This window comes from Lygodium microphyllum, chromosome 6 (genome assembly GCF_053477565.2).
Source record: "Lygodium microphyllum isolate KBCC chromosome 6, Lygodium_microphyllum_v1.1.10, whole genome shotgun sequence".
In the NCBI taxonomy this organism is placed as follows: Eukaryota; Viridiplantae; Streptophyta; class Polypodiopsida; order Schizaeales; family Lygodiaceae; genus Lygodium; species Lygodium microphyllum.
In genome coordinates, this window is record NC_141140.1 from 133,525,809 (window position 1) to 133,553,568 (window position 27,760).

The window sequence follows — 27,760 nt, forward strand, 5'->3', positions numbered from 1 at the left end:
CATAAGAGTCGAAACCCCATGGACATTACAACACCATCACAATGACAACTAGAAATATAATATGTAGAGTGTCTTTTGGAAATCAAATTTGCCATCATTGAGGGAGGAATCACAATCATAGCGCCACACATTGTATGAGGTTTGCTTAGATCCACCTCAGACACTGAAAACATAATCTTCAGCAACACAACAGAAATAACATTGAACACTCATTCTTTACTTACTCTTAGTGTCAAGGGGTTGACTAGTGTGTCTACTTGAGGTGATTTTTATATAGGGTTTGAATTTTTGATGCATCCAAGCAAGGGCAAGTAAAGGATATGCAGACTTAGGTTAACTAGGATGGCAAACCTACCTTCAAGAACCCAGTGCAACCTCTCCCCCCTGATCTCTTCTCCCATTCCCCCTTCCTCCTCTCATTCACTTCATAAATTTCACATCTACCTCTCCTTCCAATTCTCTAATTAAGTGGCATTTTATCCTCCTAACCTAACAGATTATAGCGGGTCTATAATGCACATTGCAACACCAACCTGACACCAGCTGTAAGCACGTTTACTTTAATATTGTATTTTTCAAGGCTTTGCAACGAGATCAATTTACATACCTTTTCTTAGCTGAATACACTTTGGTTTGTCCTGCAACTTCAAGCTTTGAAGCAAATTCTTGTGGACAGGCACCAATTTGTATCCCTTTTCGAACAACATATAAATGTCCGAATTTTCATGATTGCTTGCCGCATTGATTTCAATCCATACCCATGAAAGGGACCACCTTCACTTTGTGAATTCATACATTTGGTGTCGGGGATATTGATGCTAGAAACAAGCATTATCAAGACTAACCCAAAATGCAGAAACAATTCTCAGTTTTAATTATCACCTGTGCAGATAACAACAAAGTAACATTCCAGTTTGGAAAGTGAAGAATAGCCCTGTCATGTGCATTGGTACAAGTCCCTTACAAACTTTCATATTGGTAAACATTTGAAAGCTTTCTGCTGCGATATAAACCCAATTCTCTTATGCTGCCCCTGTAAGTGACTTTATGTGCTACTAAAAATCTGTAACCTGCAACATCCAACCAGCTAAGTAAATAGGTCTTCCCTACAGATGCCCAAGATTTATCTACAAAACTTCCACCTCTCCTTGCCCTCCCTCTCCTGATCCTTCTTATAGCCATTGGTGGAATGCTTTTTTATCTATGAAACCATGGCCAGAATGAACAAGAATGCGAAGCACTTACTGTAATGTACTCCACATGGCCCCCAAACATGGTTTCCAGAAAATGCTGGAACAAACCATCTGACGCTCGAATGACCTAGTTCAGGTTTTGTATGGTACAAAAGAACCTGTATAGCATTTGGAGCTTCACTTTAAGAATTCATACAATTAGTTTCATGGTTTTTGATGTTTCATATGGACTATCAAGACTAACCAAAATGTTCATCAGAAAACTTGCCAGCTTTTGATTATCATCTGTGCAAATAATAGCAAAATAAAATCCAATTTGGAAAGCAAATAGTAGCCCTGTACAGTACAGCTCATGTACATCGATATACATTCCTCGATGTTTATTTTTGGTAAAAATTTCACAGCTTCTGTTTCCGCTGCACTCTAAACCCAATGCTCTTAAGCTGTATGACAGCAGTTTTGAGATGTCCTGGCGCTGATGACAGCAACAGGAGGCTGGCAGCTGCATAAATTGCCTCCAAACAGCGGCTGACTGCATTTATTGCAGGTTGGAGCAGACAGCAGTAGATTGAAGGGTTTTCTTGGGAAGAAAACCTAATTTCTCTCTCATCTCAGTTTTCTCTCACCTTCTCTAGACTATTTTCTGAAAATCTTAGCATCTCTCAACCAATTGAAGGTGTTCTCAGTCTGATCTGATGGACAGCAATGAGAATACTGATGTAAATCCTAATCCTTGCAAAAATTAGGGTTTAGCAGCCACCTCAGGACACTTGTCATCAGTTAAAGGCATCATGCACTGAAAATCCACACCTGAATTTCAAGGAATTGTTAGAGATTTCAGATGCCAACCCATCCCATTTGATTTGGGGCAGCATTTGGCCAATTTGTGGTCCCATTTGTACAAATGTTGGATAAAGATGAAGGGGCAATTTGCCGAAGTGGCTTGCTGATCAATTATAACAGCAAGGAGCTTGCGGATCAGCAGAGGAGATAAAGATATCTCTGTTGGTACTCCATCCAATTTAATATCAATTAAAGAAATACTACAAGGGGCACCAATTTTGGGGCCAACAGAGTGTCCAATGTCCAAGAATGATGTGGTAAAGTATGCACTTCAATTTATATTCATTCCTAAATTGCTGTAATTAAGTGTTTGATCAAGTTTTACCACCCTTTTTGAGAAGGAAAGACTGGTTTCATGGTTCCATTGTCGAGATACCACCCAATCCTTTGATTTGGTGGACCTGAGGCACTTGATTGCAAGCCAAAGCTTTGTGCTAGTGCTGATTTTGTGCTCAATTGAGTAATTACAGCAAGATGTCTTCATACAGTGAGATGGAATCAAGCAATGATGATGCCTCTTAGTATGGACACTGACATGGGGAAGAAGGAAATGCAATGACTGATCTTGGACAAGGCTCGCATGATGGACAGCAAGCTGAAAATGTTACTGTTGAACAAGATGCACGGCCTTCAAGGCAAAATGCGACCAATGCCCGGCAAGGGGAAGACGAATCCAATGGCCAATTCAAGAATCAAATGGAAATTGAATGCTCAATCTTGAACAAGGCTCACATGATAGACAACAAGCTAAAAATGTTATTTGTTGGACAAGATACAAGGTCTTAATGAAGCTGATGATGACCAGCAAGGGAAAGAGGAATTTGATGACTCGTTCAAGAATTGAATGAGGACACCGACAAATCTCTTTCTTGAATTGGCAAAGGATCCTTAGTTTGTTCGATTTTTAAATGAACCTACAAAGGACAACAAGTGCAAGAAGAAAAAGTCATATTTTCTACGCCTTCGAGACAACAATGTATACTGAAGATGGTGCCAAACCTTCACTTGAAGCTCCCAAAGAAGCCAATGAAGAAAAATTGTTTGAATCTACAAAGCAAGGTATGCAAATGCAAGGCCATCATGGTGTTGGGTGTAAAGGCCATTCATTATTCTTCCCGTGTATATATTTACTTATACATGTGAACACACCCTTACGGGTGTAAGTGTACCGTACCCTAAGTATAAATACATTCTTTTATTCTTTGTGTGTACCACACTGCTACACATCCTACTCACATTTTTACTCTCTACTACTACACACGTTGCACTCCTGTTGCACATACCCCCTTCAAACTGGTATCAAAGCTTCACTCGAGGCGATCTCTCGACACTACAGCAGTCAGCACTTTTGGGATTTTCTCTGATTTTGCATAGTGAATGCTTGTGCAATGACATTTGACCCAAAACTTGCAAACATTGTACACATTGGCTTTGGAACATTTGGGGCTTTTCATGTATTAGTGAAATTTTGCTCAATTGAGTTGAAATCACCGACATCGGTGCACACCTGGACCTAAGAAATTTGGGGCAATTGCAAAATTTGTTAAATTTTTGCAACATTTGCCATTGTTTAGCACTCAAGAACCTGTATTAATATAATTGGGACAGATTTGTCGAAGAAATTTTGGGATTGTTCACATCGATGATGTATTTTGCGCTAATTCATGCTTTGGCAATAAAATAACAACAAATTCATTGTTGAGTGGAAGAAATTCTTGCTTAAGATGTATCAAATGTTGTTAAAAGGCAACTTCCTTTAGTACATGTATTGCTGAATGCTCATTGTGCAGTGAAACAGTGGCATATATAGCACTTGGGTTGTTGCATATGAGCATTACGATGATGTATTATTGAAGTGGGAGTTGTCTTTTATGCATACTTATCACATTTTGTGCATGTAGATTGGACTGAAACTGCAGCACATTACCTACTTCTTAAGCACCTTTGGAATTGCACTTTGTATATTTGTTGTTATATTCAGCAATCTTACTATTGGCTGACAGTATTCAACACTTTATTGCAGAAATTTATCGCTAAAAATGGCTAGCTATGCATCCACTTCTAACACAAAGAATCTTTCAAGATTCGGAAATTTAATGGCAACAACTTCAACCTTTAGAAAGATCGTATGCAAGGTATCCTGTTTCTAAAGGATTGTGATGATGCTTTGGAAGAAGAAAAGCTTGTTCCTTTGTCAAATGAGGAATGGGCTAAGATGAATAAAAAGGCTATTGCTTACATCAAAATGGCAATCATTCACAAATGATACCTTGGTTGATATCAAGGAACTCTCCATTGCACGTGAACTTTGGGTGAAACTCAAAGCTTCATATGAGAATACAACTCCTTTCAATTAGGTCCATCTCATGCGGAAGGTTAACTTGGAGCTTGATGAGTCCAAGTCCCCCGTCTCAGAGCATTTGAATGCATTTACTAGGATTTTAAGTCAGTTACACGATGCAAGCTTGCAACCTTTTGATCCCAAGTTGAAGGCTATCTTCTTGCTCATGACTTTAATAGATTCATGGGAAGCATTGGTTGTCTCTTTGACCAACAACCCCAACTTGACTTTTAATGGTGTGCATGGTTCTATTGTCAATGAGGAGATTAGACGCAAGGCAAGCAGGGGCAATAGAGGATCGGTCTATAATGTAAGAGGAAGGACTAAAAAGAAGTCAAATGCTGCAAATAAACACAAAAATCGCAGCAAAAGTAAGGAAAAATAGCAAGATGTCACCTACTACTAGTATGGACGAAAAGAGCATAGAAAGCCCAATTGTAGGTATTTTAAAAAGAAATAAGAATGCAAAAAGCAAGGACATGTAAAAGGCAAAAAGAATGAGAAAGATAGCAACTCTACCCCTAAAGAAACAGAGGAGGCAAATGTGGTATCTAGGGTTGTCATTCAAGAGACCGAAGAAAATAAAGATGCTGCAGATTTGTTGGTTGCATCTTCAGATCCACATGCTACGACAATAGAACACATGTATATCACTAAACAGGATGTGATAAATGCCCTGTTGTCTACTCATGACGGTTTGTCACAATCGTGGATTGCTCACAATGGTGCTTCATTTCATGTAACTCCGTCTTTGGAGTGTTTCTCTTCTTATACAACACCTCACCTTAGAAAAGTTTACCTAGGAAATAACTGTGCATGTGACATAGGGGAAATTGGCACCATATACCTTGCTCTTGAAAATGGCCAGGAATCGATTCTTCATATGTTAGCTAGCACAAGAAGAGTTTGCTTTCAATCAGGCAATTAGACCACAAGGGTTACTCCACTACTTTTGGTGGAAGATGTAGAAAGAATCCATGCTTGTCACTAGAGGTAGTAAAAAAGAAACTTTGTATTATCTGCACTGCAAGGCACTTCCTGGAGAGTTTTTTACAGTTGCAAAAGTGCAGTCACACATGGAGCTATGGCACAAGCATCTTAGATGCATGAGCCAAAAGGTTTGCAAGCACTCTCTTCACTTGGAAGAGTTAATGTGAAAGATTCAAAGCTTGACTTTTGTGATGACTATATTTTGGGAAAACATGTAAAGAGTTTGTACTCTCATGAAACCTCTAGAAAGGCATGTATTTTGGATTTAGTCCATTCTAATGTATGTACCATGCCAATAAAAACTCATAGTGGTTTCTCTTATTTCATATCTTTTATTAATGGCCACTTTAGAAAGCTATGGGTTTACTTGCTTAAGCAAAAAAGTGAGACATTGGACGTTTTTAAAGGGTTTTATGCGTTCGTTAGCACTCAAAAGGGTTTAAAACTAAAGTGCATAAGAACAAATAATGGGAGAGAGGGTATGTATCAAAGAAATTCAATCAGTTTTGAAATATAAACGGGATTAAACAGGAACTCACTGCCCCTTATAATCCATCATCTAATGGTGTGGCTGAGCGGATAAATCACACTTTATATGCGAAGTTCTGTGCATACTATCCACAGCTAATCTCCCACAATCGTTTTAGGGGGAGGCACTTAAAACCACGATGAATATTTGCAACCAATCTCCACATCGTGCACTCAATAGTGGCATACTTGAAGAGGTTTAGTCTAGAAAACCTGTTTCATATGACCACTTATGGGTCTTTGGTTCTGAATGTTATGTACATGTACCTATTGATAGTAGAACCAAACTTGATATGAAATCCATCAGAGACATCTTCATGGGTTATGAAGATGAAGGTGAAATGGGTTATAGAGTTTGGATTCCAAGCATGAAAAAAATAATATGCAGCCGAGACATGGTATTTAATGAATCAAGGCTGCTGAAAAATGCCACATCTAGTGACTTGGACAAGAAAAAAGTAAAATTTCAGCATAATCAGCCACTTGAACAGCCATCAGCCACCACTGAAAATTCAGCCTCATTTGATGCTAGTTTTAATTATCAATGTGTCATTATTGAGCCTAATGAAAATGGGCAGCAAAGGGATGCTGACAATCAGCTTGGGCAGCATAATCAGCATGCTGAAAATGAATTACAACAGCCAAAAAATATAGTTCAGCAGCTATGAGGTTATTGACATTCCTTTGGATATAGAACCTTTGCCAAAGAATACAAATCATTGGGTGAGAACGTCTACACATGTCAAAGGACCTATATGGCGGTTTGATCCCTCTTTGGACTGCATTTTACTCACAGCTGAGGGTGAGTCTCTCACATACAAAGAGGCACAATATTGTGAGTTAAAGCAAAAGTGGGAGCTAACTATGTAGGAAGAAATTAAAACTTTGTATCAAAATGATACTTGGGATTTGGTCCCACTGCCCAAAGATAGGAAAAAAAATTGGGTCTATAAATCAAGTGTGTAGATGGCAAACCCAAATACAAAGCCAGGCTTATGGCTAAGGGTTATACACAAAAGAGGGGATTGACTTTCAGGAAGTGTTTTCACCTCTTGTCAAGATGACCACTCTCTGTGTATTGTTTGCCATTGTAGCATCTATGGATTTGGAGCTTGATAAGATGGACGTTAAAACTTCATTCATGCATGGTGATTTAGAAGAAGAGTTGTACATGAAGCAGCCAGAAGACTTCGTTATGCCAAGAAAGGAGTATTTGGTGTGCAAGCTTAAGAGAAGCTTATATAATCTAAGCAAGCTCCTAGACAACGGTATAAGAAATTCCATGTCTTCATGCTATCACATGGGTTCAAGAGAAGTAATGCAGATCACTATTTATATACAAAGAAGGTTGATAATGGAAGCCTTATTATTCTTGTGCTTTGTGGATGATATACTTATTGCTAGTAAGCATAAGAACCACGTTAATGCATTAAAAAGACAGCTGGATTCAATCTTCTCTATGAAGGATTTGGGTGCAACTGAACACATTTTGGGTATGCATGTAATAAGAGATAGAGAGTAGCAGCTCTTATTTCTCTCACAAGAAAATTACATTAGCAAAGTACTTGAGTAAGTGTGGGAAAAAACGTGAGAATGTCAATATTCTGAACTTAACCAACTCGATCAATTATCACCATGAAAATTTGGGGGGGGGGGGGGGGGGGGAGAGGGGAAGAGAGAGAGAGAGAGAGGAGTCAACACCACCCTGAGCGAGGAACCGACCCCTCCCCCTTTATAGGAATTTATTTAAACAAAACCACAAGTATCAAGTGCCTGAACCATACACAAAATGGTTGATTTGCTACAATTTTGAATATTAGGGTTTTGAAACCCTAATTTCTACAAACTCTAATAGCAAGTTGATTTTTTTCTTTAGTGCTTGGATTAGATCAAGCTAAGTAGAAAGTGTTTCTTGGATAAGAGATAGATAGGAAAGTATAAAGCATGTGGCTGAAATTTCAACATGGGAGTTTTTTTCAAATGAAGAGAAAGACCTCGTGAGACTTGGGTGCTCAAAAGTGAAAAGTAGAGGCTACAAATGACAAGCGTTTACTAAAAAGTAGGGACACTTGTCTCTTTAAAATGACACATGTCTTCTTCTAGATACCACATGTCACTTTTCTAGACAAAGAAGCTTACAAATCTTCTACTCTAAAAATCTCTCAAATGGTTAAGAATTTGAGATAGCTGTTAAAGGCAAAATTGTTCCTTACATATTTTGGAGCCTTTGACATGAATAAAATTTTCATTTGAGCAACTTTCAAAAATAGTAACCTCCTAAATTTTAGGAGTTGCCAAATTTAGCTTTTGAAGAGCTTCATTATATAGGTTCGCCATTTCATGGTGTATTTCTTCGATCATGAGTATTTGGTTTCACTTTCTAAAACCACTCATTGTATGGGCTTCTAATCAATGTGACTATCTGAGTATAAAGTCTTAGTCATCTGAGCTTTCTCGTCAATCTGACAACCCAAAAATAAACTTTTAATTTCCCTTAGATATCTCGTCAATGATGACCCAAATATAATTATAGGGTGTTCTAGCCATTGGCCACCCTTAAATAAGATGAACATTTAATCATATTTTAGAACGCTTAAATAATACAAATTGAGCATCAAATTAATTTGGAATCATTAAGCTAATATGTCTTGGTAACAATTGATATACAAAAGATTTGTTGCATTCCTCCCTCTTGAAATTCATCTTGTCCTCAAAACGTTACTTAAAGTATGTTTGTTCCTATGCCTTCTTTATAAGCTGCAAGTATTTTTGAATAGTATTTAATATACTTCTCAGACATCCATTTAGAATCTAAATCAAAGTAATTTTTAAATTTCAAAATGAATTTTCTAAAGATTTTCTTTCTCGTATCCTGAACATATGAAAGACTATTTGCTTTTGTTGTAGTACCTCCTCCTATTCATCTACTTCAAGTGGATCCTCTATTACAAGTTCCAATGGTGGAAACCCTTCATAAGGCTTTATAAGATGGATATAAAAAGCATTGTGAATTCTTCAATGCTCTGGAAGTTCTAATTTATAATAAATATCATTCATCTTTTCAGTGACTTAAAATGGCCCATAATTCTTTTACTGTGAGCATAGCAACTTAGTCTAAAGGCTTGTTAGAGTTCTTAGACGAGCTTTGTCAAATTTAAGCCATATCCTATCTCCTTCTTATAAAATCAATTGTCTTCAATGCTTATCTACTGTTTTCTTTTGTTTATCTTAAGATCTTTTGATAGCTTATCTTACTCGTGTGAAAGCTGTATCCATATCACGCACACACTCATCAACATGAAATATCTCTTGCTTGGTTTTGAGAATAGATAATAAGAGTGATTTTTCATATATATTCTCAAATTGTGCTTTACGAGTAAATGTATGAATTGTGTTGTTATAGGCATATTCTACCAAAGATAAATATTTTTTCCATTGTTGGTTGGCTTCATGGCAATAGCACTTCAACATTTATAATATTGCAAGATTGGCTATCTCACTTTAACCATCTATTTGAGGATGATAAGAAGAAGAAAATGTAAGCTTTGTACCCAAATTTTCAAAAAGAGCTCGCCAAAAGAAACTAGTTGTTTGTGAATCTCCGTCATCCACAATGAATTGTGGTAACCCATGATTCTTAAAGATTTATTGAGTTAATATTCTAGCTATATGTTGAGACTTGATAGTCTTTTTGATTGAAATGAAATAAGTCTATTTGCTAAACTTGTCAATAATAGTAAATATCCCATCATTGTCGTTTGCTAATTTTGACAAGCCAAAATCGAATCCATAGCAATGCTTTCCCAAGGTTGGCTCGAAATTGGTAATGGTTACAAAAGCCCTGTAGGCTTTTGGCGATCAAACTTAATCTTTTAACACATAAGACATTCTTTGATAAATTGTTCAATATCTCATTGAAGACTTCGCCAAAAGAAATACATTTCAAGTGCCTTGGTTATGGCCAAAATACCACAATGAGCCATGTAAGAAGCCACATGATATTCTTCTATTAATTTAGGCATGAATTCTTTAGTAACATATAATTTATTCTCCATCATCATAAGATTCTACCCTTTTACCAAGTTGTAAACTCTCCCATATGATTTTAAAATCTTCATAAGAAGCATACATGTCTCTCATACCAATGAAATCTATATAATGATCACGAACACTGCATGAATTTTAGGTCTTCTTGACAAAGCAACAGCTACCTTGCTTCGCTTCCCAAGAATATGCAATATTTGAAAGTTAAATTTAGCTAAATAATTGGCCCATCAAATATACTTTTTAAAAATCTTTGATTGGTTGAGAAAATGTCTCAAACTCTCATGGTCCATCTTGATGAGAAATTCTCCACCTAAAAGATAGTGTCTCCAATATTTTAAAGCTTGAATGATAGCCATAAATCAATCTTCAACTTACGTAAGCAAGTGCTGTCCTTCCTGGTTTAAGACTACACCAATGCAATCTCCTGAAGCATCACATTCCTCAAAGAAAGGTTTCGATAAATTAGGTATAATCAAATCAAGTCCTTTGCTAATATAGAACTTTAGGGCTTCAAAGGCTTCTTTCTCTAGTTCGGTGCATCAGAATACTACTGCTTTTTTTGTTAAATCATGCAATGGTTCAACAACCACTACGAACCATTTAATGAATCTCTTGTAATAAGAGTATAATACCAAGAAACTTCGAACATTATAAACATTAGTTAATTTTGGCCATTCTACAATAGCCTTAACTTTTTCTCAATCCATCCGAATCCTATATTTGGATATAATATAATGGCCCAAGTAGTAAATCTCTTCTAGAAAAATTTCACTCTTTTAGCTATCTAAAGTTTGTGTTTGCGGAGTTCTTAAAACACTATTTTCAAGTGTTGCTTATGCTCTTGTTCATCTTTTGAATGAATCAAAATATCATCAAAGAAAATACTTGTAAACTTCCGATATACTCTAAAGATTATTTTCATCATTCTATTGAAGACTCCAAGAGCATTTGATAAGTAAGTGATAAGTGAAACTAAACTAATGAATAATCAAATCCTCAGAAAAACGTCTGACGATCCTGACATACAATGGCACGAGACTCGTTTCACCTCCCAACCTCGCCTAGATAGTTGCTAACACCTCTCTTCTCGTGTCCTCTGCCAGCCGTCCACTTCAGGTGAGTCCTACTATTCTCAAACTCTCTAACTCTGTAGGCTCCCCTAGACCCCGCTCGGGGGTAAGATTGCTAATCAACTTATTCTCATTCATTTTGATACAGGGACTACATATCATTATATTCATCCTGCTTCCTTTTCTCTGACAGAGTTTCATCCTATTGCAAGGATTCATTAGGTACAGCATTTGCTTGAGGTGTCTTTTAAGGCTGGTTTTTCTTCTTTGCCATGTGTTCTTTTTCTCCACAAAAGAAACATCGTCCTTCTCTTGTATATTCTGCCAACTGCTAATATGTTAGCTTCTTTTTGGATCGAAAGGTGGTCTACCTCCATCCCTATGCTTTGTTTCTTGTTTATCTGACTTCTTTTGGTCACACATCTTAGTCTTCTCCCTTTGTAATTCTTCTTTTGAGGCTTTACCAAGCATCCATGGCACATGCAATCCTTCAACTTCTAAGGTTGCATCTTGGGCTGCTTCCAAAGTATCAGGCTTTGTCATCTTGACAACTCGCGGTACTATTTGGGATAAACTTTCTCATCTCCATATTAGAAGCAACTTCATTAAGAGATGTAAATTTTAGAGAAACAACTGCAAACCTATTGATATATATTTCAACATTGTCTCCATGGCTTTGCTTTAGCTCAAACCATTCTTGTTGCACATAAACTTCAAAGGATAAAGGTAAAAACTTCTTATTGAACATCTTCTTAAACTCTTTCTAAGACTTGGGTTCCTTTTCCTCTTAAACAACTTTGAGCCACCGATTCAAAGTGACATCCTTCATATGCATTTTGACTATTCTAAGTTTTTATTTTTCTATTTAATATTCACCACCAAAAGTAACATCAAATTGTCTAGTAAAAGATATAACTTTGTGAGAATCTTTCTTACCATAGAAAACATCAAACTTGATGCGCTTCTCTCCAAGCTTGAAGTCTCTCTTAGCATCGTTTTCCTTTGCTAAAAGCATCTTTGGAGATTCGCCACCATAGAGATAGCCGGTTCTTTGACTTTCTCCTTACCCTTCTCCATGGAGGGATTCTTGGAACAAGGCGAGGTAGCTTGTGTATGATGAGACTTTGAAGTCATCGCTTGGGTGAATCCTCCAATGATAGGTGATATGTTACCTTTAATAGACTTAGTTGCATCAATAACATTGACAGCTTTCATGCTGAGATAGGCCTTCACATCCGTAATACCATCTATCTCAAGAGCCTTCTCAGTAAGGAAATCTGGCAGACTTTCGCTTCAGTCCATGCTTTAGCCCCTCTCTCCATTAAAGCTTGAATTTTTGGATCATCTTTCAGCTCCTTATATCTTTGTATCTTCTCATAATCAGAGAAACACATAGATACAGAGAGTCGGAAGCTTTCCAATTGTTCACCAAAATTCTCCTCTTCACCTCTTGACATGGTAAGAAAGTTGGGCCTAAATATCTCGTCACCCAAAAAAGTTCTTGCAAAGGAGAAGTCCCTTGCTCTCATACCAATGTAAGTGCGGGAAAGAGCGTGATAATGACAATACTTCTTAACCAACTCAATCATCATCGTGAAAATTAGGAGGGAGAGAGAGAGAGAGAGAAAGAAGAGCCGATACCATGTTGAGAGGGCAACCGACCCCTCCCCCTTAACAGAAATTTATTGAAATAAATGTTGGAGCTCAGTTGGGGATATGTAGCAGCTCCAGGAGAGAGAGAGAGTGATGGTGAGAGTCAAAGAGAGGAGAGTCAAAGTACGATTAGATTTGAGTGTACCAACAATGTATTGGTACACAAAGAATAAAATGTATTTATACTTGGGGCATATTAAGGGTGCATTCATATGTACAACTGAATAGTGTATACATACTATACACGGAGGTCAAACGGGCCTTTATCCCAACAACCTCCCGCTTAAAGGTCCAAAGTGGATCTCTAACCAACTCCCACTAGTCACATGCAATGCTCATGCTGAGCTTTGCTTAGACTTTTAGTGAGAACATCTGCAGGGTTGTCCTGTGTTTTGATCTTCGTCAATGTGATTAGACCATCTTTCAGAATCTGTCTGATAAAGTGATATCGTGCATCTATATGCTTTATGTGTGAATGATACATGGCATTCTTAGCCAGATACACAACACTCTAGCTATCACATCCCAAAACTGCACTACCCATAGACATGCCGAGATCCTCTGCAAGTCTGCTCAACCATATAGCTTCCTTAGAAGCTTCAGTAACTGATATATATTCAGCTTCAGTAGTATTCAGTGCGACAACGTTCTGCAACCTGGAACACCAAGAAATGGCCCCACCAGCAACTGTAGAGACATACCTGTTGGTGGACCTATGAGTTTCCAAGTCACCTACCATGTCTGCATCACAATAACCCTGCAAACTAAGTACACCCTGCCCATAGCAAATACACTTTCTTTGTGTACCCTTTAGGTATCAAAGAATACACTTGGCAGCCTCCCAATGTGTTTTGCCAAGATTTGACATAAATCTACTAGCAACTCCCACTGCATGAGCAATGTCTAGACGAGTAGCAACCATAACATACATAAGAGAGCCACAAGCTGATGCATAAGGGACTCCCTTCATAGCATTCACTTCCACGTCATCTTTTGGATTGTTGGCTTTACTAAGCTTAAGGTAAGGAGGTAAGGGTGCCCCAAAAGGCTTAGCTTCAGCCATGTTAAATCTGCCCACTACCTTTTCAATGTACTTTTATTGAGATAAAACAACAATTTCTGCATTCTATCTCTGCAAATCCTCATGCCCAAAATATGCTCTGCATTCCCCAAATCTTTCATGGAGAAGGCTGATTTCAGCTTATTTTTTAGAGCATCCAAGCTAGTCTTTCTTTTCCCAACTAGCAACATATCATCCACATACAAAACAAGTATGATGGGTCTACCATCTGTATCATTTTTCATGTACAAACAATGATCTGCATGGCTGCGTGTAAACCCATAAGATAGCATAAAAGTGTCAAACCTTTTGTACCACTACTGTGATGCTTGCTTCAGCCCATATAAACTACGTTTTAGTTTACATGCCATCTGTTCTTTTCTAGGAATTACAAAGCTCTCACGCTATTTCATGTAAATTTCCTCATCAATGTCACCATGCAAGAAAGTTGTTTTTACATCCATTTGGTACAGCCGTAAGTCCAATACAGTAGTGAGAGCAAAAAGCACATGTAGAGTGGTCATCTTCACAACATGTGAAAAGACCTCTTGGAAGTCACTCCCTTTCTTCTGTGCATACCCTTTAGCAACTAGTCTTGCCTTGTACTTGGGTTTCCCATCAACTGTCTTTACTTTGTAAACCCATTTGTTTGGAAGAGGCTTTCTTCCTTTGGGCAACGACACAAGATCCCAGGTATCATTTGTATATAGAGATTTAATCTCTTCCTGCATAGCTAGCTCCCACTAACTACTGAATTCGCATGACTTGGCCTCTTTGTATGTAAGAGACTCACCCTCGTCTGTAAGCATCACATAATGCAAGGAGGGGTCAAACCTATGAGGTTGCCTTTTTACGTGTGTAAACCTATGTACCCAATGATCAACATTTTCAAGAATCGTGTCTACATCTTGAGGTATGTTATTTTCAGCATTTGTTGGTTGTTATAAGCCATTTTCAGCATGCTGTTCGTGCTGCACAACATCTTCATTTTCATTACCAGCACCTCCATTTTCATAATCAGCAAGTCTATCTTGCTGTCCATAACCTCCTTATCTGAAGTAATAGGTGGCTGTAAATTCTGAAATTTGACCTTTTTCATATCTTCATTAGAGGCTAAAGTACCTTATAGTAATTTTGCTTCATTAAACACAACATTACGGTTGCGAACAATTTTCTTGGACCAAGGTAACCACACTCTGTAGCCAAAATCACCCTCATCACCATAGCCCATGAAGATGCCTTTGGGGGATTTTGGGTCAAGTTTGTTTCTCAACTCATCTCTAACATGCATAAAAGCATCATAGCCAAATATGCGTAAATGGTCATATGAGATCGATTTGCCAGACCAAACCTCCTCAAGGATGCCATTATTTAAGAACCTGTTTGGAGAGCAGTTGCAAATGTGAAGCGCAGTTTTGAGTGTCTCTCCCCAAAATTCATGAGGGAGATTAGCAGTGGACAGTATGCATCACACTCTTTCACATAAAGTCCTATTATATCTTTCAGCCACCCCATTTGAAAAAGTGACAAAAGGACTTGAAGTTAACAGATGTGAACTCACCCCTATTATCAGTTTTAAGCATTTCAGCTTTCTACCTATCTGAGTGGTCACAAATGCATGAAAAGTTTTAAAAACAGCAAACACTTCACTTTTCTTTTTCAACAGATATATCCAAATCTTTTTGGAACAATCATTAATAAAAGAGATAAAATATGCAACACCACCCAACAATTTCACAGGCATACTACATACATCAAAATGCACTAAGTCCAAGACATTAGACTTAAGAGAGACACCAGAGTAAAAGGATTTATTTATTTGCTTTCCAAACTATCACTCATTAACAAAAATCAAGTTTAGAGCCTTTTCCATCAATCCTCTTCGGAGAGGTAAGAACATCAATTCCTTTCTAGCTCATATGGCCTAATCTCTTATGCCATAATTCCAAATGACATCCAATTTCAGCAACTACAAGAAACTTGTCATTCAAGGCTTTACAGTGCAAATAATATAAAGTGCCTTTCTTGATTCCTTTTGCAATCAACATGGAACCCTTTTTCACTTTCCACAATCCACCACCAAACAGTGTAGTGTAACCATGCAAGTCAAGCTAACCAACAGATAGTAAACTCTTTTTAATGCCAGGCACATATTTGACATCTTTTAATACAAGCTCTTGCCCATTGTCTAAAGACAAGTGTACAGTGCCAATTCCATCAATGCTACAAGCATGGTTATTTCCAGGATACACCTTTCCATAACAGCTTGCATTGAACATAGCAAAACACTCCAAGCAAGGAGTTACATGGAAAGAGGCACCAAAGTCTACAATCCAAGTGCGAGTGACACCATCATCAACTGACAAAAGTGCATCAATCACATCAACCTTGGTAATCTGCATATCCTGCATGGGATACACAAGGGCATCATAATCAACTACACATAGTACATCAACCTCTGTATCCAAAAGCTCCTCTATGACCACACTGGAGGCCACATTGGCCTTTTCCTTGCCTTTGGCTGCCTCAAATGCATATGTCTTATTCTCCTCCTTTTTGTCTCCTACATTCTTCTTTCTCTCCTGTTCCTTCTTGTACTACCTGCAATCAGGTTTCTTGTGGCCCTTCCGACCATAGTGATAGCAAGTAATGTCACTCTTTTCCTTTCCTCTACTTTTGCTTCTGTTTCTCTATCTTGCATTTGCAATTTTCTTTTCAGCCCTGCCTCTTACATTATAAGCTGAACTATTGCCTTCTCCACTAGACATACGTCTAATTTCTTCATTCAAGATTGAACCCCTCACCCCATCATATGAGAGATTTGGGTTATTGCTGAGAGAAACCACCAAGGTCTCCCAAGAGTCGGGCAATGTTATGATCAAAAAGATCGCCCTCAACTTATCATCAAAGCCTAAATTTGCATCCTTGAGCTGATTTAAAATGCCTATAAATGCACTCAAGTGCTCAGCTGCAAGCTTTGACTCATCCAGTCCCATATTCACCAACTTGCCCATTAAATGTACCTGATTAACAAGTGTGGTGATCTCATAGGTAGTTTTCAGCTTCTCCCATATTGCATAACCTGTATCTAAACCCTTAATGTCTGTCAAGATGTCATCAATGTGACACCCATCTTAATGTAAGCCACAGTTTTTTTATTTACTCTAGCCCAATCTAAATCAGACATTTGTGTGGGTTTATCTTCTTGCAAAGCATCCTCACGATCCTTTAGGAACAAATTGCCGTGTATACGATCTTTCCAAAGGTCAAAGCCATGACCATCAAACCGTTTGATTTCCATCAAACTCTTGATGTCTAAACTGGAAGAAGTTGCAGTCATTTTATCACGAACACAAGAGTAAATGCCCGGGATTGTAAAAGCACAAGCTGAACCAGCAAACACACACCTATTCTTTCTCAAACAATAATAAATCTCTCCTATTTGTACATGAACCAGCCACCACACGGGTAAAAATGCAGAAATTTACCAAATTCTACACAAAGTCCCAAAATTTCAAGTCTAAAAGTGCATAAATGTTAGCCAATCTGACCCAGTTGAGCAAAATTTTACCAATACATGAAAAGCCCCAATTTTCGAGGATCCAATGTCAAGAAATTTTACTCAAAAGAGTGAAATTCCGACAAATTTGGCAAAATTCGCAATTTGATTGAGGTCACCACGCGCAATGTTTGCAATTTCTTATCTAAATGTCACTGCTAGGAATAGACGGGATTAAATCTAGTAAAAGCCCCAAATATTGCTCAAATTTGCACAAATCTGAGATCTATGCCTCCAATGCTGCACAAACCCCCCTTAAAGGAAAAGAATTCGAAAGAGATTTGAGAGAAAAATAAAGTTTTTGATTTAAAAAAAGGTGGAATGACAGGGGGAGGGGTTTCCATTGACCCATCAAGCGGATCCCATGACGCCACTTGCTTGTTACGAGGCACCCAGATGTGGGCATGACTAACCTGTCACGTGGCGCCTGCAGCCCGCTCTGTCTGTCGATCTGCTGCCATATCACCTAATTGCTGCCCTGTCGCTTGGTCACGCTCGACTGCAGCTTACCTATCGCCTGTTGCCCAACACGTTGGTCGCCAAGAACTCCAGCCGTCTACTGGTCGTCAGCTCATCAGATAGTCACAGCTTCCACCTGGGCCTGCTCGCTGGACATCAGCCTCATCACATGTCAATCGGCTACACCTTGATCTCAAAAAGCGCACAGAACCTTAAGCTCTGATACCAACTGTTGGAGTTTAGCTGGGAATGTGTAGCAGTTTGAGGAGAGAGTGAGAGTGACAGTGAGAGTCAGAGAGGGGAGAGTCAAAGTACGATTAGATTTGAGAGTACCATCAATGTATTGGTACACAAAGAATAAAATGTATTTATACTTGGGGCATTAGTGTGTGTGTACTATATACGGAGGTCAAACGGGCCTTTATCCCAACAATAAAACCACGGGCACATTGGTGGGGCAATTTCATGGTGCTCTAAATTGCAAAAGATTGTATCACTGAGATTGAATATATTTCAACCATTGATGCTTCGAAAGAAGCTATTTGGCTTGGCTGTTTGGTCAAGAATTTTGGGCTGCCTGACAAAACATCTATACTTGGATATGATAGCCAGAGTACTATATGCCTAGCTAAGAATGTCATGTTTCATGCATATAACAAACATATTGATGTGTGGTACCACTTTATCAAACAGGTTTTGGACGACGGTCTAGTCACACTGACTAAGATCGAAACACACCATAACCCTCGAGATGTTCTCACTAAGAATCTTACAAAAGCTCAACATGGGCATTGCATTCGACTAGTGAAAATTGTTTAGTGGAAGTTGGTTAAAGGTTCACTCCGAACCTTTAAGTGAGAGGTTATTGGGTATAAAGGCCCTTCCTTACACTTTTCGTATATATATTTACTTGTACATGTGAACACACCTTACGGATGTAAGTGTATTGTACCCCAAGTATAAATACATTCTTTATTCTTTGTATGTACAACACCAGTACACACCGTACTCATGTTTTTGCTCTCTCTACACTCTCTACTACTGCATACGCTGCACTTCTATTGCGCATATCCCCTTCACACGGTAGTGCCAATTCAATGTTTTTTGTACAACCAGGCATGCATGCAATAATGGGGCAGCCAAGATACTTTGGTGGTAGCACAATTGACAAGATCCTGCATGGAAATGTATGGTACAACTCTCTATGGCATGCAGCAGTCAATGCATGGTGTGCAAGGCCTAATGTATACAAGTACGGTTGGTAATGTGCATAATCCTATATATGGCAACATTGGTTTGATGTCTGGGGCACAAAGTGGCATGTTTGGTAATGCATATGCACCCCAAATGCTTACGAGGCTCAAGAAATGAGTGTTGGTCATGCAAATCTTTCTTCTAGACTTGGACATGATGCAAATATAACAAGTGCATTCTTTTTGCAACAGCCAATGTATGATAGCTTGACTCCCAAAGGGGCAACAAAAGACTATGATGAGGATGGAAAAGGAGTAAAGTTTGAGTTCTTCAATGGTGCACAAGGTAAGCTGATATGTTCATGGGAACATGACATCTTTGAGATACCTTGCTCTCGCTAGTAACATTTGATTAATTTAATAATGAAATGTGCAATGTTGTAAGGCACATGCAATGCACATGGTAGTTATTTCATGATAGCAAGCCAAGGACCCAAAGGAAGCAGTGGATATCAAAGGCAAAAGTTGTGATAGGTTATGCCAGTCAAGTTTTGAATGTCAATTGGTGTCAATTTGACCTTGGGACAATCAATTGGCCACTAAGTGTCACTAGTGACACTAGGGACTAGGCATTAATTAATTAATTAATGTTATTCTAAGGGTCAATTAAGGCAGAGGACCAATTGGGGTTGCAAATGGCCCGCCGGCCAATTAAATTGTGGATGGGCACCTTTAGTTTCGGGCACAATCAAAAGGGCAAAAATTAATCTTCAAATTAATTAATTCTGAAAAGTAGTTAATTGACCGAAAATTGTTGAAAAATGGAATTAGAAGGCTGCAATGGTAGAGAAGACTATTTGGGGCTGAGAGACTGATGGAATGCATTAAGCTTGGCAGAGAGAGAGAGGGAGGCTGTTTTTGATCAGTTTCTGGGGCTGTGGAAGGCCATTGGAATGCATTAAGCTTGGGAGAGAGGAGAGGGAGGCTGCTGTTGATCAGTTTCTGGGGCTGTGGGAGGCCATTGGCAGCAGACGACAGCAATTTGGAGGTGCCAAGGATTAGGCAACAGCAATTTTGTGGTGCCCAAGTGCTAGCAACAGCAACAAGAGGCTGGTGGTTGCATTAGATTACCTCCAAAGAGCAAGCGACTGCATTTATTGTAGGTTGGAGTAGATAGCACGCAGATTGGAGGGTTTTCTAAAGTGGAGTTTTTTCTTTTTTTGGATTACAAGTGTTTCATTCGTCGCTGAGAACCCTGCACACAATTGTTCTTACTTTGGGATCTCATTATGTTTATACTTGTCATGCATATAAAAGTTGTTCACAAGAGCATGTCTCTCGCTCCTCTTAAGGAAACTTTCTGGGCTTGAGTGGATGTATTGAGCAACCAAGGTCATTAGATGGATTAATAATTGATTCTAGTGCATGAATTCCTAATTTGATCTCCATTAACACCCAAAAAAAAAGCTTTATTTGTATTATTGGCATTTATTGGGCATGGTAGGAAAAATGCTCCAAATCCCCTATAAATAGGGCATGTGTGGGCATTCATATTCCTGTTCCGTTCATCTTTTCACTCATTTTTAATGTTTTTTGAGATCTGCATCATAGTGTTTGACATATACACACTATGTTCCTCCCTGCAAACCCTACTATTTGTTTATAGTAGCTTGATCACCCACTACTTAGGTACGCATGATTCTCTCTGCTTTTCATTGTTGCATGTACTATGGTGGGTCTTTCATCATTGTATACTTCATTGTGCTAGTCACCCATGATCTGAGAGGATGTTAGCATTGTACATGGGTTGTATGGGTTGCAATGGGCGCTTCATTTGCAGCTGAGTGGGCACTTAGTGGCCAGCATTAAGCACATTTCCTCATTATGGGCAGACCATTCTCAGCCGGGCTGACATGTATTTCTAGCCTCTTTGCTTTGCTGGCCCACCTGATCCACATTAGCCCCATTACTGTCTTGTATATGTGCTCCATCTCCTCCCCCGTTTTATCATACTTGGTACACTGCATAGTATTGGAGAGACGGAGACTGGAAGCCCCCTCCTGGTTGCCCACATCCTGTGTGGATTGTACACACTCATGCTCTGGTATATGAATTCCATTTCATAAATACTTTGTCTCTGAGTTCATCTGTTCTTGTCTTTCTGTTCAGTTCACCTGTGTCTATAGCAGCTTCTGTTGCTCTCGGTCTGTCTCACAGTCAAGAGCAAGCGTATATATTAAAATAGCCCTTTCTAGAGTCAAGAGCAGTCAAGATAAACGTCCCTTTCTGGACTAGCCCAATTGTGCTCTATTAAAAACACCAACAGAGTTCAGTCACTCTAGCTGCTCCATCAGAATTACTACCGATTTTTCTGAATTCTTTTTATGCACACAAATAATAAAAATGTGTATCTCTGCACACACATGAAGGGTACTGCAAGCTATCTTGCTGTTGGGAAGTGTGTCACTCTCCACTCTAAAACTGTGGCCATCCGTAATTGCATAGCTTTGTATGCCCTTAGGAGACAATGTCTCCTTACTGGACTAGCTCTCCTCAAGCAACACAACCTCCCAAACTAGACAGACCCAAAATTATCAGTGTTGAAGCTCATGTTGTCATTTATACCAGTAAAGGACTAATTGCTATGGAAATAGAACCTTATTGTTATGATAGAAGTGTAGCAAGATAAGATATTTGTTGTAAAGAGAGATGGATATGCAATATGTGGACAAAAGGATCCCGTAATGATCCTAATTGTAAATATCTCAGATATTAGAAAAAGGGGATCACCTACTCCATTCAACGTATCATGTATATATACAACTGCAAGTAATGAAATAAGCAACTATAGTTCACTCTACTTTTTATACTCTCTATCTCTCTTCATACACTGTGCACAGTGTCTTCTCATCCCCTTATCTTCTAGTCTACCATCTTCAGTTCATGATATCAGAGCACCAGTTCTAATTGTTTAGCCCATCATTTCTTCCCCGCTATTTCCAAAACCACAAACTCCTTGTTCTTCTCTCTTTTTATTCCCATTAGTCTAATCCAATGGCTCTCATCAATAGCACTACTTCTTACAACCACCACATCAAGTTCGACAAACTCAATGGCAATAACTATCAAGTTTGGAAGTTGAGAATAGAACTCTACCTAACTCAAGCCAACCTCTAAAACATCATCAATGGCAAAGAAAAATGCCTCGAACAAGAAAGAACAGTCCAAGATGATTAGATGCAAAGAGATGCAATTGCAAGGATGAAGATTCTAATCCATTGTGGAGATCGACAAGTGAAACTACTAAAAACAACACCCACTACAAAACATATTTGGGAATTCTTCAAAATACCTACGAATACACAAATATTGTACATCAAATGACCATGTCCTGAAAGTTAGCCATTGCCACTATGCATTAATATCAATCTACTACCAAGTTCTTAGAGAAGTTGTAGTGCTTGTTGAGTGAAACTATAATATCTAGTTTAGTCATTTCTAAATAACTACAAGCTATGTTTCTCCTCTCCTCTTTGCTTCCATCCTAGAGAGCCTTCATCACCACTCAAATCTCCATTGATAAACTCAAGCTTCAACCTCTCATCAATAGAATCAAGCAAGAAAAAGTCATGAGGGATATCTTTTCACTTCCTCTACCCAAGAAACCAAAGCTCTAGTTGTAACTGCCCCTAATCCAAAATATCCTCACAAAAGGCTTCATACCTTTCATCAAAAGAGGAGAGATTTCGGGCTTTTGATGAAAGGTATGAAGCCTTGGCAATCCTTATCATTTAACCTAATTTTCATTATTATCTCAATCTTCATCCATTCCTAGAAATCCTCACTACCACTTCATATGTAATATGTATAAATGATAGGGTCATATTAAGAAACATTGTCGTCAAAGAGACAAGTTTAATGAAAACCGCTCAAGGGCAAGCTCACTTTGTTAGTATTAAAAACTACAACACAGAAGGTCAATCAAACATCATCATCAACCTAGCTACAAGTGTTCGGGTACCACATCAAGACTCCAAAGAAGAATACACTTGGTTCCTAGACCCTAGAGCTACTCATCATATGACCTTCCACAAAGAATGGTTGGTGACTTCCAGAAAATATCATTTCCGCTCGATGTAGCCATGGGCAACAACAACATCCAACAAGCTAAAGGATATAGCACCATTTGAGTGAAACTTCCATCCAACCACATAATTAGGGTACACAAGGTTTATTATGTTTCAAATCTCAAGAAGAATCTTTTTAGCATCCATGAGCTCACTTCTCGAGCCTCTCTCACTACTCACTTCTTTAAGGACCATTGTATCCTCCAACTAATCACCTTCTATCAAACTTACTTATTCACTCTTAGTTACTTAATCCTTAAACCTATTGCTAATGCTTCTACTTATTCCACAACACTCTCCTCAACAAGCTCATCTCAAGTCTCTCTTCTATGGCACTTTTGACTTGGTCATACCTCTCAACATATACTCCAGCAACTTGTCCATAAAAAGCTTGTCCTAGGCATCCCATCATCTCTCTCTAATCTTCCCTTCTCTCGAGCTTGTGCTCTTAGCAAAGCCACTCGCTGTCCTTACTCTAAATCTCGCTCTATTACATGTCAATCCCTTCAACTCATACACTTCAACATTCATGGTCCTATCAATCCTGCTTCTCTCATAGAAGAGAAATATTTCATGGTATTAATAGATGATTACTCTAGATATACTATACTATATTTTCTTACAAAGTCACAAGTATTTTCAAAGTTTCAAGAGTAGAAAGAAGCAATAGAGAATAAGCAGGAGTTGCGAATCCTACCCTCCAAGCCACATGTAACAATGCTCTTTCACATGGTCAAAAGAGTCTAGCTCCTCAAAGCTTTAAACCCAACAAAAAAAAAAAGATTACCCAAATGACAATTACCCCCCTGACACCTCAGGCCTGCTCATGCTGCTTCTGGTGGCACAAATCTATCTGCACCTCCTACTAAATCTGCGTTTTCAGCTCCTACAATGCCTCACCATCATTCTTCTGAGCATAATGATGCTCCACAACAACCTGGAATCTCATCAATCTCTCCTTCTCCACATAATGCAGCCCATAGATGGCACCATATCCAGCAGTCCAAAAACATAAGACAGCAAAACACTCTCCTACTAATAAAACAACCCTATCTTCAGCTCAGACAAAGCCATATTCAGTAGCTTCAGCCCTTAGAACCTCCATTACAGCACCACCAAGAGGTCAAAGCAACAAAGAGACATCTTCACCAGTCCCGCTTCCCCAAAGATTCAACCCACATTGCTACCGTGTCTTCTACCTATAGCACTATACCCCCTACTACCCTTACTGTCAAAAGCATTAAGACTGCATTTCTCAATTACCACTTAGAAGAAGAAATCTACATATCCCAGCCTCCATATTTTGTAAATCAGAGATCTGTGTGTCTCCTTAAACAAAGCTCTCTATGGCTTAAAACAAGCACCCAAACAATGGTATACCCAAATACATGCCCATTTAGTATACCATGGTTTTTTAAAGCTCAACACTGACCATAACATTTATGTTTTTATGCAAGGCAATACCGTCAACATCTTAAGACTTTATGTTGATGATATACCCATCCTAGCAAACTCATTTTATGTTGTATCAAAAGCTAAGTCCATCATATTCTCACAGATTACAATTACCAACTATCGGCCTATGTATTATTGACTTAGAATTGAAATAAATCAATCCCTTCCATTCATTAGAATGCTTCAACACACACACACACACACACACACACACGTGTGTGTGTGTGTGTGTGTGTGTGTGTGTGTGTGTGTGTGTGTGTCCTCTTCCGCTAACTGCTTGTAATCCAATGATAATCCCTCTTACGTACGTGTGTGTGTGTGTGTGTGTGTGTGTGTGTGTGTGTGTGTGTGTGTGTGTGCTCTTCCGCTAACTGATTGTAATCCAATGATAATCCCTCTTGCTCAAAACCTCATTCTCTCTCCACTACGCAAGCCAAAGAAATGAAAACTATCTTATACATGGAAGCGCTTGGATATTTAAGATACTTAATCACTTGTACTTGATTAGATTTATATTATGCATAACATATTCTCTAAAAAACTATGCATCAACCAACATACAAGCAAAGCACACAATGAATTTACCTTAAAGGCTGGTTTGGATACAGATTGGGATGGAAACCTTGCTACTAGGAGATCTCCTACAAGATTTATTGTCACACAAGCAGGTGGGCCTATGTTTTGAAGTACAAAGTAGCAAACATTAGTAACCCTTTCTACTACCGAAGCAGAGTACATGGCAAAACAAAAGATAATCTACACCAAAAAACGTCTACAAGACATCAATTTTGGCTACTAATCTCAACCAATTCCTATCTTCACCAACAACAAGTTATGCATTTCTATGGCCCAACAGCCAAAACTAAGTCTTAAGCTCCGTTATATTAGCGTGGGCTATCGCTTTGTACAAGAGTTAGTGAAAAACTCTCATATTACACTTGATAATGTTTCCTTTTGTGACAATGCTGCTAACTTTCTTACCAAATCAGTTTCTCACCTAAAACATAAATTTGCAATGCAAATCCTTTGCATATTCCAAGGATAGAAACATCGTATGGATGAATGGATGAATGTATGATCGTTATTATCAACTCGTTGATTGTTCTTTCTTTCAATTGTATTCAATTATATTTCCTATTTTACAATCATCATGGAATCCTTTTGAGGGGGAATATTAGGATAGAATTATAGCAAGATAAAATATTTATTGTAAAGAGATAAGAATATGCAACATATGGACAAAAGGATCCCATAATTATCCTCATTGTAAATATCTCAGATATTAGAAAAAAGGAGCTCACCTACCCCATTCAATGCATCATGTATATATACAACTGCAAGTAATGAAATAAGTAACTACAGTTCAATCTTCTTTTCATACTCTCTGTATCTCTCTCCATACATTGTGCACAATGTCTTTACATCTTCAGTTCAATGAAAACTTCCATCATTTGATAGCTTAGCCTCCTCCCGTCTTTTATGAAAGTGGAGATGAGACCACATCCTTTTATCAAATTGCTAACATTGAAAAGCAAATGCATCTTCTAATTTTATGATAGCTTGAGCATGTATTGCCACATACTTACTCTTCTCAAGAATCTTGGATTGCCTCTTCTTATATGATGTAAGCTTTGGCAAAACTACCCTAAAGACTTCAGACTCCAGTTCTAAATATTTAAAAGTGGAAGACAACATCATAGTGATGGTTATTGGCTTCCCTTTTCTAAGTTGCTAAGCCTTCTAGACATCCTCCATTTGCAATGCATAAACAATTTCTGATCAATGTCTTGCAATATATGAAAACCCTAGAGCTAAGATAAAGAGAAAAATAATCTAGCAAGAGTTATAAATATGTAGCATTGTACGACGTGCATGTCATCATGTCCAAACGTGCATGCCACACAAGCATAACCCATCAGGACTTGTGGCTTGGAAAGATGTGAACCTGATTTGCAAGAAAATACCAATGTTTTTTAGATGAATGTAACTGCCCAAATTGTATCTGTGTTTTTTTCATGAATATAAGAGCCAAACTCTTGTTTTCAAGGCAAAGAGACTTTGTAAGAGTCCACAAATTTCAACAGGTACAAACAGCCAATAATCCAAAAATAAGAGTTTGCAAATGGCAGTGCTTGGATTGATAGGACTTTTAACAATGCATTGACAATATAACCACATTAACTAAAGCTGGAAATGGTGCAGGCAGAGTCCAGCAATATTGCAGAGCTAATGATTGAATTCCTCAAAAATGATGAACAGATTGGCAACCACAACAAAGAATATTGCAGAGCTAATAATTGAATTCCTCTACAATAATATTGCAGGGCTAATTATTGAATTCCTCTAAAGCTATCACCGAACGGTGATCACGAGATGGGAAGGGAAAGGTGAAGGTCATCTTACCATGTGCCTCACATGGGCTTCTCGAAGGTGATCTGTTCTCGGAATTCTTGAACCTTCTTCTGGATCATGTCCACAACATGGGGCTGGACGAAGAGGCGGCTATCGTCAAGCACATGGATGATGAATTTCTGAGCATTGGGCATACTCTCGTTCAAGCTGATGACAAACTGTGCCATAGGGATGTCGCTGCAATTTTATGAACAAGATTACACATTGGAACACATAGAAATAACAAAGACTTATCCTGGTTCAATATTCCCTTAGAAAACAGGGCAGAGCCTGTTGAAGCTCCTTTCAACAGGAAAATAGAGCGAGAATAGCAAAGAGTTATCGTGGTTCAAAATCCCCCAAAAAACAGGCATAGCCTCTCCAAGCAGGGAGTCGCACCATTCAATATACACGCCTCTGATCGCATTCACCATCGTGTGCCGACGATCGATATCTCTGCAGTGTGTCGTACAATATCCATAGAAGGAAGGAAAGAAATCTTGCTTCGGGCTTTAAACTAGGCGCGACTAAACCTTTCGATAAGGAATACTGGCTACTGCCCATGCAAGCCTAGGGTGCTGTTCTCATAGGGGTTTCCACAAAAAAAATTCTAGAAAACGGTTTGTGGTTTTCATCAAAAACCCCTCCACCCCTTGAAAACAGCCCCTCCTCCGTTTTCCAACAGGAAACCCAGCTAAAATGTAAGGGCTTTGTAGCTATACCATATCGTTGCTACCGAATGCACCTACATAGAGAGTAGTAGTGACTCAAAGCCCTCCTTGTTTTCACACTATATGTGATTCTCTGTACCCAGTGGTGAACCCTCTTATGTGTGGCGTTACGAGGGTGTA

General features: G+C 38.6%; 1 protein-coding gene across 4 annotated transcripts; it reads right to left on the reverse strand.

The window, feature by feature from the left end:
* Positions 1-410: 410 nt before the first annotated feature.
* LOC148035154 (Nucleotide excision repair, TFIIH, subunit TTDA) lies at positions 411-27,519 on the reverse strand. Of its 4 annotated transcripts, XR_015691160.1 has the most exons (4): positions 27,309-27,508; positions 26,922-27,107; positions 1,246-1,351; positions 420-1,070 (listed from the first exon to the last, which is right to left on the reverse strand). XR_015691160.1 is itself a non-coding variant. In XM_087680122.1 (3 exons), exons 1-2 carry the CDS (start codon positions 27,341-27,343, stop codon positions 26,930-26,932), a joined length of 213 nt encoding a protein of 70 aa, XP_087536248.1. In that variant the 5' UTR covers positions 27,344-27,510; the 3' UTR covers positions 411-1,070; positions 26,922-26,929. The 4 variants fall into 4 exon arrangements, 3 of the variants coding, with proteins under 3 accessions (XP_087536248.1, XP_087536250.1, XP_087536249.1); XM_087680122.1 differs by lacking the exon at positions 1,246-1,351 and having other exon boundaries at positions 411-1,070; positions 27,309-27,510; XM_087680124.1 differs by lacking the exons at positions 420-1,070; positions 1,246-1,351 and adding an exon at positions 25,173-25,192 and having other exon boundaries at positions 27,309-27,519.
* Positions 27,520-27,760: the final 241 nt, after the last annotated feature.

Excerpts from the sequence above, each read along its gene's own strand:
- LOC148035154 (XM_087680122.1), bottom strand. The coding sequence starts at position 27,343 with ATGGTGAATGCGATCAGAGGCGTGTATATTGAATG. Across the intron at positions 27,108-27,308 it reads AGAGGCGTGTATATTGAATG|CGACATCCCTATGGCACAGT; the intron begins GTGCGACTCCCT and ends ATAAAATTGCAG.